General features: G+C 36.3%; 1 protein-coding gene across 1 annotated transcript in view; it reads left to right on the plus strand.

Moving 5' to 3' along the window:
- Set2 (SET domain containing 2) overlaps positions 1-12,770 on the plus strand; it is a 434,699-nt gene that overhangs the window by 148,902 nt on the left and 273,027 nt on the right. The window contains exon 5 of the mRNA XM_090387799.1: positions 7,384-7,460. Coding sequence (XP_090243925.1) covers positions 7,384-7,460 — 77 coding nt within the window. The remainder of the gene's footprint in view (positions 1-7,383; positions 7,461-12,770) is intronic.

Below are 12,770 nucleotides of genomic sequence, written 5' to 3' on the forward strand. Positions count from 1 at the left end.
TTTTTTTGTAATTCGTTCCAAAAGGTCATTTTTATAATGGAAATTGCACCAACCTTTCATCGTTATCATATGTTCCTGTTATAAGAATCAATTTTGAAAACCTTTGTGATATTTTTTTCTAAAGCACATTTCTGGAGGTCACAACCATAAAACAATAAAAACAATTTGTACTTTCCAGTTTATTGGGCTTTTCTGTTAGTGCATCTAATTATAAATGAATAGTAAACTCAATCTTATTGCATTTGTGATAATACCAATAACTGGAATTGTGTGGGTTTTATGTTACGGTGTTATGGTGAAATGAGTTCCCCTTCACAGAAATCTCAATCATATAAAAAACAAATTTTCACAGACTTCTCTTCATTCCTATTTACGTATTACAATAAGGAAGGGAAAGCAACCGACTGAAAGTGCAATTGCTGTCAGTGCTAAGAAAAGAAACAAAATTGATGTAGAAATGAAGATGAAAATGATTAAGAAGTACAAAGCAGGACAAAGTTTATCGTCTATTGCACTGAATTAGGTCTCTCTGCTTCACCACTGAATACTATTTTAAAGGACAGTGCACGTATAAAAGAACATGTCAAAGGATCAACACACTTAAGATGAATAGTGATCACAAAACAGCGTTCAGGTGCTATATGGAAGATGGAACAGCTGTTAATAATATGGATGGAAAATCAGATTCAGAAGCAAGTGCTCCTGAGTCCAATGACCATTCAAGCAAAAGCCACAAGTATTTATGAAGATATTATAAGGATAACTACGGCGAACTGCAAGCCAAGTTCATGACAAGCAATGGGCGGTTTAATAGGTTCAAGCATCGCACTGGTTTCAACAACATTAAAGTATGCTGTGGAGTCTCCAGTATCAATTCTGCAGCTGCAGAGAAATTTTGTGACGTGTTAGTAAGAATTATTGATGAAGGCGGCTATTCAACGCAGCAAAATATTAACGTTGACGAGACTGCTCTGTATTGGAAAAAAATGCCAGATCGAACATACATTGCCAAAGAGGAAAAGACAATGCCAGGTTTCAAGGCATTAAAAGCAGGACGAAGTTTATCATCTGTTGTATGGAATTAGGTCTCTCTGCTTCACCACTGAATACACTGGGCCATGTTCTTGCTTGGGGCTAATGCAGTTGGGAGATTACAGATTAAAACCACTGCTTGTGTACCATTCTGGAAATCCTCATGCATTTAATGGCATCAATAAAGCCACCCCACCGGGCATTTCCGACTGAACCAGAGAGCATGGATAACAATATCTCTCTTTGAGGATTGGTTTAAATGCTGCTTCATTCCTGAGGTTGAAAAATATTGTGAAGACAACGACATTCCTTTCATGATTTTGCTTCTATCAGATACTGTTCCTGGACATCCTTCGCATCTAGATGATTTCAATTCGAACGTGAGAGTCATATTCCTACCGCCAAACACGACTTCACTTGTTATCATTAACACCCTGATCCATCCTGTGGATCAGGGTGTTATTTTGAATTTAAAAGCATTTACACACAACATTTGCTCAGGCATTGTGTTCAGTAGACAATGAGAAAAAATTTATGTTAAGAGACTTATGGAAATCTTACAATTTCCATGCCATCTTAAACATTAATAAGGCCTGGGCGGAAATTACTAAAAGTTGTTTAAATGGCGCATGGAATAAAATATGCCCACGGCATGTAAGATGCTTTGAAGGGGATGAATTGTATGAAGCGGTTACAGATAAGGTTGTAAAGGTTGCAGAGCTACTTTAGTTGGAGATTGATGCCAAAGACGTGGAGGAGTTAATAAAGGAAGAAGAGAAGGAATTATCTAACGAAGTACTTATTAAAGGAATTATCTAACGAAGTACTTATTGAAGGAATTATCTAACGAAGTACTTCTTATTGACTTGCAGGCAGCGATAGTGAAAGAAGAAAATGCTGACGAAGTTCAAGATGAACCAAATGAGCAGCCAACACGCTTCATCACTAGAGAGATGGCATTGGCATTTCGTGAAATTGCATCAGCAATGGCGAGGTTTGAGAAGATGGATCCTGACAGCGAACGATTCTTAAAAGTTAACAGAGGAGTGAATGATATGCTTGCTACAAAGAAATCTACGATGAAAAGAAAAAAGCCACCGTCCAGTCATCCATTAATGTTTCTTTGTAAGGTTAAGCAGCCGACCCCCTCTAAATCTCCACCGCCCTCAACCTCTGAAGCAGTGTACTTATCAGCTGAAGACGTTGATTCTGACAACGATGCTCGAGAGGTAAAACTTACTGATGTCATGTCTGTCTCCTTTCTTTTTTTGTAATTTTATATATTTTTGAAATTTTTTAAACTGCACGCTTTTGTAACTTTTCTTGTGCATGAGATAAAAAACTGAATAAATACAATAAATAATTCTATTTACATGTTCATTGAACATTTCTTTTTTGATTCAATCAATTCAGCGAGCACAGTTGTGAGTGCTGCACAAGTGTGGGGGAAATTCTCCGACTTACGCAGCATTCTGCGGAACACAACCCCTACGTAAGTCGGGGAGTTCCTGTATGCTGAAAGAATATTGAAATTCTAACACTGCATTAAAATTCTATTTTTGTCTTCTTTTCAGGTTGAAGTTGTAGCAGTTTAATTATGCTTTTTCTAAATTTCAAAAAGAGAGAAAAAAAAAAAAAGTATTTTCAAATATAACCTATGTAAGGGTGGGGGGAGAAAAAAAAACAAGATACATTTATATGTTTGTAAAAGCTAATGTTTGTATATCACAATTTTAGTGGTATTAGAATTGGTACTGGCCAGTGGAGCAGGGAAGCCAAGCTTTTGTTGCGTGACCCAAAGGGAGAAAGGGAAGGAGAAACTACTTTGTGTTTTATTTTCCTGTAGGCATCACTCCAGAAGAACAGTACACTTGGAAATACTTATAGGAAAAGCATGCAGGAGAAAAGGAAGATCTGTAAAACAGAGGGTGGAGAGAGAGTTTATAAGAGATGGGTCATAAATTAACCTGACTTCCCTCTTTTGAGTAGTCTGGAAGCTTGAGAGAGATTTTGGTAGGCACCAGCTCTCAAATCTGCTCTACCACGAATTCCTACATGTGTGAATTCATGGTAGAGCAAATTTGAGATTTGTATTCATCAGTTTTTTCAGAAAAAAAAAAAGTAATGCTGAGAATGATAACCTATTTTTTGATGTAGAGTCAGCAGTATTTGTGATGTCCAATGGAAAGAGAGATTACAAATCTGAGTATCATGGAAGAGCATAGGTGGTCACCTTTTTTTATGAGATAAGGGTAGTACTTTTTTTATTTTATTTATTTTATTTTTTTTTTTTTGCAAGAAATAAGACAGGACTGGGTTTTAGAAGGATTAAAGTTAATTTACGGACAACTATTGTGTTACAAAGTTTTCTCACCCCTCCATTGGATAAGGAATTGGTGACAGATATTTGAGAACTTTATGTTGTTTGTGCAAGATCTGGAAGATGGAATGTGTTTCACTATTATCAGCAAAGCTATCTGGATAGAATTTCTAATCAGTGGAAGAAGATCATTAATACACAAGAGAAAAAATGTGGGAGAAAGAACTGAACCTATCATCTGCAGTGAGCATTCAGAGTGGAAACTGGATATCCAGTTCCAAAAAACACACGCAACAGGCTAGTAACTCATCCAGTAAATCTAGAAAAGTTCTACTGTGTGAGTGATCAATCCAAAAGTTTGTCAGGAAGGTTAAAATATCCCATTATAAGACATTCTGATTTTCTGGCCCATTCTGTTTGTATAGTTCTTCATTTTACTTATCACAGTCACTTGCCCTATAATATACTCATACTTTCATTTTTGTTTTCCCATTGCCTATGTTACAGCTAAATGACAGTATTACACTGGCTACTCATGTTAACTGGGGGGGCACCCCTTAGATTCCATGTGCTTCTTAACCAGGAGCATATTCCTCTCCCCATCCATCTGTCTTGTTCTTTCTGTACACATTTTACTCACCAATTCAAATTCTACATCCCTGTGTCTGATGGCACCATTTTTCCAGTATTCCTACAGTGGTTGTCTGCATTTGACATCTTAATTAGTACTTCAAATTTATTAGCTATACTCCTAGCAGTTGTGTGTGTGCGTGTGCGTGCGCGTGTGTGTGTGTGTGTGTGCACACGCACCCTCTCCTGTTTTTGCTCTTAGTAACCCCAGTAAACACCACATATATGCTTGTCCCATGAGGAGACCCTAGCACACATTGTAATTCCCCTCCACATACCCTTTTCCCCCCCTCCCTCCAGGCTTCTGCATGTCCCAATAGCAACAAAACTGGAATCAGTTTCACCTCTGCTTGCAGCTGCTCAGACCACTAAGAGAAATTCTACCCCATGAGTCTTGCACAGTCTCTCCATAACCATACCGATTAACAAGTCTCTCATCATGAACTCCCTCTGTTCATGTCTGAGCTGAATTACAGATTCCTTCAAATTTATTTATTTACGGTGCCTCTGAAGCCAGGTGGGCAGGAGCAGCAGTGCGTAACACATGCTTCTTGATTAGACCGGGGTTCGAGCCCGTGACCACCAAATACGGAGGATGCGGAAAGATCAGGGAATGACCACTGCATATCCCCGGAGCAATATGGCCTTAGTTGCTAATACCCCTAAAAACCAAATAACAACTACCTTCAAATTTAATTCTAATTTATAGCTTTATTATTTATTTATTATTTATTTATTTTTTTCAGTATTTCTGTTTACCCATATACTTTATCAGTATACTAACCATATACAGGGTGTCTGTAAATGATGTTTCTGATTTTGATATTTTTTTTATTCAGAATTACTTCGAGCTACACTCATGAAATACATACCAGCTGAAAGATCAATTCAGTAAGTTTTATTAATGTACATAAAGTCATTGGTAAAGTCCAGTGTGGGCACCACGAGTAACTCGAATGATATCAGCAATATTCAATCTCCTGCCACACGCTCTGCTTCATTTCGCAATCAATTTTACCAAAGGCCTGTGTTATCATCAGAGGCTCCTGCAGCGTCATTGGTAGTGGGAGGGGGATGTACACATTGTCCTTCACATAATCCCACAAAAAGAAATCCATTGGCATCATCAGGCGACCTTGGAGGCCATTCCATATAGCCTTCACACCCAATCCAATGCTGAGGAAGATGTTTGTTCAGGTACAACTTCACTTCATTATAAAAAAAAAGGAGGGGCACCATATTGTTGATAAATCGCATCTGTAATGTCCTCCTGCAGCTGTGGCATTAACCATTCACTGACCATGTCCAAGTAGATGAACCCTGTCACCATCGGTTCGATGAAGAAGAATGGCCCATACAGCTTTTCTCTAGACATTGCAGCAAAAACATTAACTTTGAGACTCTCTTTCATGTTCAAAAAACTCATGGGGATTTTCACTGCCCCAGATTTGTAAATTGTGTTGATTCATTTGTCCCAACAGGTGGAAGGTCCCCCCTCATCACTGAAGACCATCTTGTCAGAAACATGTCATCGTCAGTCAGTTTTTCGAGGAAGTTGCAACAGAAGTCAAACCGCATCACTTTGTCCATGGATTTCAATGTTTGCAACATCTGTAATCGATATTGGCATGTTTCCGAAGAATTTGCCAGAGTTTTCGCTACGTTAAGTTCTCTACTGCACAGTGCTCACTGATGGTCTGCCGGAAGTTTTGTGTTTTGTGTAACAAAACACTCGTACCAAGCATGAATTGATGGTTTATTCAGAGGAGCCTCCTTGTACTTTCATCGAAATTGTCGCTGCTCTGTAACATCAGATTTTATTGCATGAAATGCTAACACAGAACACTTTTTTTCTGGCTAATGCAGCGCTTCTTAGCAGGTAGAATGCAAAACTGGCAGATGAGTGCCAATTTATAAAAAAAACTTATTGAATTGATCTTTCATCTGGTATGTGTTTCATGAGTATAGCTTGAAGTAATTCTGAATAAAAAAAAAATATCAAAATCGGAAACATTTATGGACACTATATATATATATATATATATATATATATTGGTCAAAAACTTAGTTGATTGTTTGTGTTCAAAAAAAAAAAAAAAAAAAGTGTGTACATCTGGATGGGAAAGTCACATGTGGACCAAATCTTCTTTCAAAATGTTCACAGGCAAGTGGTTAAAATATTAGTCGTGTGGAATTCTTGACAAGAGATGCCAGCATTCAATATATCAAGAAATTTGACTTGTCAGCACTGAAGTTAGCAAAATTTCACTTTTTTTTTTTTCCTTTTTTTTTTTTTTTTTTTTTAGTGGAAAACTGTTTTTTATTACCCCTTTCAAGGGTACGTTCCCTGAACATGTCTGGGAAATCTCCTCCTACATCTGGCTCTGTAGAGCAAATTTCTTCATGAAATTTTGAAAATTCATAAAAATGGCACCTTCGTATTGAAATTCTCTGAAATATTAAATTGTTCTTATTTTGATGTGTTTTAAAAAAATGAAATTATTTCAAAAATCAAACCAGAATTTAAAAAAATCATTGTTACTTCTTTTTTGATATTATAATATCTTCTGCATCTATTTATGTATCGCTTGATTCAGCCTTTTGGATATAAATTACAGAAAATCAGATAGTAATAATGCCTGTTGGGTGCAATCTCCTCCAATTTTAAAATGTATTGTCATGCTGCTATCCGCTTCTTGATTAGACGAGGGTTCGAGCCCGTGACCACCAAATACCGAGGATGCAGAAAGGTCAGGGAATGACCACCGCATATTTCCGGAGCAATATGGTCGTAGTTGCTAATGCTCCTAAAAACCAAATGACAAACAAACATGCTGCTATCTATTATAACTGTATCTGCAATTACTTGTTATTACAGATTTCAAGATAAAAATTATCTTATTCTTACATAAACAGTTACATTATGCAAAACAACTCTGGAAAAAAAAAATGTGTGTGTACGTATTGTTGTTATTTGGTTTTTAGGAGCATTAGCAACTATGGCCATATTGCTCCGGGGATATGCGGTGGTCATTCCCTGACCTTTCTGCATCCTCGGTATTTGGTGGTCACGGGCTCGAACCCTGGTATAATCAAGAAACATGTGCTACGCACTGCTTCTCCTGCCCACCTATATATGTACTCCGAGAAGAGTTAAATTTTAGAATAAAGCTCTCCAATTGGAGGGTCACAACCAGCCATCCTGCTTATGATTTGATGAGAAACCTTGTTAAGAATTTTGCTAAAAATGTTTACAATAAGTGTGTGTGTGTGTGTGTGTGTGTGTGTGTGTGTGTGTGTGTGTGTGTGTGTGTGTGTGTGTGTGTGTGTGTGTGTGTGTGTGTGTGTGTGTGTGTTCTCATTCTTGTTACTAAGTTGTTATTCTCTTAATTCTGTTTCAGAAACAATATGCAGCTACAGAACCATTCAAGACAGAAAAGAAAGGTTGGGGTTTAAAAACTCTAGAAGCTCTGCAGCCGTAAGTCTTTTTTCTTCCTTCACTGTGAATGAAGAATAAATAAAAAACACATATATTTTAATATTGAATATTTATCATTCTTAATGCGTGGTTAATACTCGTAGTTCAACTCCATTTACGAACAAGTCACAACTCAGAAGGATTGAAGATAGCGTCATAGGACATTGCATGAGTAGTTACCGGCCACATGAACCTCCCACTCTGCTCTGTACTGTTTCATTCACTTATTTATTTGTCGTAGCATTGATTTATGATTTTTATCGTTGAAGACATCTTGAGATGTCAAAAGCTAGTATTTTATTTCTTATTTTATCTTTATCTCTGTATGCGGTTGGGCGGAGTATTAAAGACGATTTTGCTGATGATGATGATGATGATGATGAGTGCTTTTACTTCTCTTTCTTTGTCATCTTCTAGCTATAACAGCATCTGGAGTATATTCATTGCTTCACCTTGAAAGTTTTAATTGGAAATTGTGATTTTTTTTTTTTTTTTTTTTTTTTTTTTAAGTAAAACAGACATGTTTACGAGTAATGCATCACCTTAAAAAAAGATTTACTGCTGTTGAGTGGGTACTACTGACAAAGTTATCAGTGGAGTCCTCAGGGTTCAGAACTGGGCCCCTTTGTTTTCAGTATTTATTAATAATACTGATGAAGGCATATGAAGCTTACCATGTAAGTTTGCACATGGTTGGTAGGAATGTTAATTGCAGCAAGACATTGAAAAATTAGGCAGATGGACTTATAGGTGGCAGTTGAAATTTAGCATTGACAAATTGTAAGGTACTTCAAATGGGTAGCAGAAATCCTAGAATAACATGCCAATCAGGTGGTACCACACTCAAGGTATGAGGAGAATGAAAGAGACCCAGGGGTAATTGTACAGCTTCAAATAGTTATCTGCATACTGCACACAGGTTGCTAGAACAGCTTATGGGATTCTGCCAATGATATACAGGAACTTTGCTAGCAAGGATAAGGAGGTTATTATACCATTATACGAGGCAATGGTCAGGCCACATCTTGAGTACTACATACAGATATGTAACCTCATTTTAAGAAAGATCTCTTGGAACATTGCAGAGCAACCAGATTAGTCAAGGACACAAAAGGGTACTCTTATCACAAAAAAAAAACACCTTCTGTTACAAATTGCAGCACTTGGAAACTAGGTACCTAGTTTCCTGTGAGGAAACCTCATTGCAGTACAGTAAACCCCCGCTATTCGCGGTATCTGTATTTGCGGTTTCGCGTATTCGCGATCGCCGATTTAATATAAAATGAAACCTAAAAAAATGTGAATTTTAAAACGCCGTGAATATTTTCCGCCATAAAAAACATGGGCGTGGCTAAAATTATCTTTCCCGGTCAAAACAGCGCTCAGTGGGTGGGGAAGAGGGGTGAAAAAATCGGGAGCGTGGATGTTTCTCGCTAATCCTTGTTCAGTATGTGTTAGTCATGGAAGGTTTCGTCGTTTGATTTTAATTTATATGTTTATAAATTGATATGCTTACAAAAATGATAACTCTACCGTTTTGCAGTGTAAAACAGACTTTTTCGAGTGCGTTAACGGAAGAAAGTGACTTTATTGTGGTCAAGTTCTTTCTAACCCCTACAAAAATATGGCTACGAATAAAAAGAGAAATGTGAAAATATCAAAGAAGGTGATGACACTAGCGAATAAAATTGAGTTATTAGACGAAATTTCTAATTGTGAAAGTGTCTCCTCAGTGGCAAAACATTATAAAATCAATGAGTCAACGGTACGATCAATCAAAAAATCGGAAGAAAAAATCTGCCGTAGTGTCCGTGAAACCGCGCTAATTGCTTCAAAAATTTGCTCTGTAACTCGTAATGTTAAATTTAAAAAAATGGAAAAGCTTTAAATCTGTGGATAGAAGACCGAATTCAAAATAAAATTCCGTTAAGTTCACTCATCATTCGTGAAAAGGCAAAACTTCTTTATCAACACTTTAGCGAAACTGGTGATAGCACACTGGCGGGATGTTTTTTTTTGCAAGCAAAGGCGCTGGTTTGAAATTTCTAATAAATATTACATTTAATATTAAATTGTTTCTTATTTTCATTTCGATGCCATATGCTTGCATTTCACTATGTACTGTCGTGTACAGTCATATTATGAAGGTACATATAATACATACATAGACAAAATTTTAGACTAGTTTTTCTTATATATTTCATACTTTGGAACGGAACCCCTTTATTACTATGGGAGCCATAACTCAGTATTCGCGTTTTCGGTATTCGCGACATTTCTCAGGAACGTAACCCCCGCGAATAGCGAGGGTTTACTGTATTTAAAGCATTAAGTGGATTGAGTAAACTAAATGCTGCTGATGATGCTAGGTTGAAAAAGGATGGATTTGCAAAAATTTGCTTTCAGCCAGAGTAATTGATTATTGGAACAAAATCACATATAGTGTTGTGAAAGTGAGTAGTTTTATAAATTTAAAAGAAAATAGACAAATTGTTAGAGGGGATGGAGGAAGTTTTTTTTTTTTTTTTTTTTTTTTTTTTTGCTGATTCTGTATGAGCTTGCTTCCTTGCACCATTTGCCAACACTATTAATACTTACGTTAATATTTTTTCTTGAGGAAAAAAAATATATATATATATATATATATTTCTCGAAAGTTCAATTTATACAGATTTCAATCATCCAGGTGTTATTAAAACTAATCAGGTTTATTAAATGTAATAGATCCATAAATGAAATGAGTGAAAATTGCAAAGATATTATTGAATGTAATGATATTTAATAAATTCTTCCAAATATAAAAAAGGAATAGAACATGACACCAAACTTTCACAGTTAATTCATTAAAAATCACTTGTTAAATTTTGGCATCATATTAGATTGTTTTAGAATGTGGCTTACATTTTGCTAACTGCTGACTAATTTTCTTCCATAGACTTTCAGTGGTAAAACACAAAGCAAAGCATAAATTCACTTTATTGCACAAAAAATAAAGTTAGACTACAGACTGTCCTGGTACATCTGAACAGAAAAGTTTACAAATAAAATTGCACAACATACCCAGCTCTGATTGGGTTGTTTTATTTTTTAGCCAATGCTTATAAGTTCGCTTTCTTGCATCATTTGCCACTACTAATACCAATATACAGTAAACCCCTGCTATTTGTGGAGGGTTGCGTTCGCGAGAAATGCCGCAAATACTGAGTTATGGCTCCCATAGTAATAAAGGGGTTCCATTCCAAAGTATGAAATATATAAGAAAAACTAGTCTAAAATTTTGTCTATATATGTATTATATGTACCTTCATAATATGACTATGTATATAGACAGTACATAGTGAAATGCAAGCATATGGCATCGAAATTAAAATAAGAAACAATTTAATATTAAATGTAATATTTATTAGAAATTTCAAACAAATCTTTCAAACCAGCGCCTTTGCTAGCTAAAAAACTTATCCTGCCAGTGCTATCACCAGTTTCGCTAAAGTGTTGATAAAGGAGTTTTGCCTTTTTCATGAATGATGAGAGAACTTAACGGAATTTTATTTTGAGTTCGATCTTCTATCCACAGATTTAAAGCCTTTTCCATTTTTTCTAATTTAACATCACGAGTTACAGAGCAAATTTTTGAAGCAATTAGCACGTTTTCACGGACACTACGATGGATATTTCTTCCGATGTCTTGATTGATCGTACCGTTGACTCATTGATTTTATGTTTTGCCACTGAGGAGACACTTTCACCATTAGAAATTTTATCTAATAACTCGGTTTTATTCGCTAATGTCATCACCTTTGATCTTTTCACATTTCCCTTGTTATTCGTAGCCATATTTTTGTACGGGTTAGAAAGAACTTGTCCACAATAAAGTTACTTTCTTCCATTAACACACTCGAAAAAGTCTGTTTTACACTGCAAAACGGTAGATTTATCACTTTTGTAAGCATATCAATTTATAAATTGATAAATTTATTCAATTTATAAGCATATAAATTAAAAGCAAACGACGAAACCTTCCATGAAAAGCGCATAACACATACTGAACAAGGATTAGCGAGAAACATCCACGCTCTCGATTTTGTTACTCCTCTCCCCCCACCCACTGAGCGCTGTTTTGATCGGGAAAGATAATTTTAGCCATGCCCATGTTTTTTTCTGGCGGAAAACGTTCACGGCGCTTTAAAATTCACATTTTTTTTAGGCTTCATTTTATATTAAATCAGCGGCCGCGAATAGCGGGGGTTTACTGTGTTTGCAGTTCAGTTTGACTAATCCACTTTATAAAATGTGATCACTTATTGGTTTTTGTGAACTTAGTGTAATTTCTTAGTTCACAAAGATTTTTCCTGTAGACTTTCTGGAATAACAAAAGGCATAAATATATATTTGAAAAGTTGTGTTTATTTCAGTTTAATTTAAAGTGGCGAACTCAGTGACGTGCCAAATGCTGTTCTGTCTGTAGACAGACTACAAAGTTTCAAACTCTCAGTGTGAGATTTTGTAGTATTTTATATATAGTTGGAGTCTATACATAAACTCTGCTTTATGATGTCGAAATCAAGAGATTAAAATGTAAAATTTTATAAAATATATTGCTCTTTAATTAAACTGCAAGGTGGTCAAGGCGCCTCCGTAGCCAGGTGGGAAGGAGCAGCAGTGCGTAGCACATGCTTCTTGATTAGACCGGGGTTCGAGCCCGTCACCACCAAATACGGAGTATGCGGAAAGGTCAAGGAATGACCACCGCATATCCCGGAGCAATATGGCCTTAGTTGCTAATGCTCCTAAAAACCAAATAACAAACAAACAAGGTGGTCAAAAAGTTCTGAGAATGGGTATACAAAAATTTGAATATAAAATAGGAATATGCCAATTCTATGGCATGCCAAGTATCCAGGTAATAAGCGGGAATAAAAAGTAAACCAGTATGACGAGAGATTGAAAAGTTTCTGCCCTCTCATAGAAGGAATGCTGGAAAGTTATGAAAACCTGTTTATTTTTTAACGCAGTCCATTTCCCCGTCCCCAATAGAATAATACCTGGAATTGATTGTAGCACCTCATTCCAGGAAATCAACCATGATCATTCTTGCATCTCGGAAGATGGATGCCATGACTTTCCCATATTTCTGCATCCCAAATATTTTAGTGTGGGGGGGGGGGGAGATGCTTCCACTGTTTTGATTGTTCTTTTGTTAAAATAGTCTAAAATATTTTCCAGAAATTAAAAAAATAATTGGCACCTATCAGGTGCCAAGCCACCATCATTGCAATCTGACAGGTGCCTATATTTTCCTACAATTTTCAG

The sequence above is a fragment of the Mastigoproctus giganteus genome, chromosome 13 (genome assembly GCF_048544385.1).
Source record: "Mastigoproctus giganteus isolate SK-2022 chromosome 13, ASM4854438v1, whole genome shotgun sequence".
Lineage (NCBI taxonomy): Eukaryota > Metazoa > Arthropoda > Arachnida > Uropygi > Thelyphonidae > Mastigoproctus > Mastigoproctus giganteus.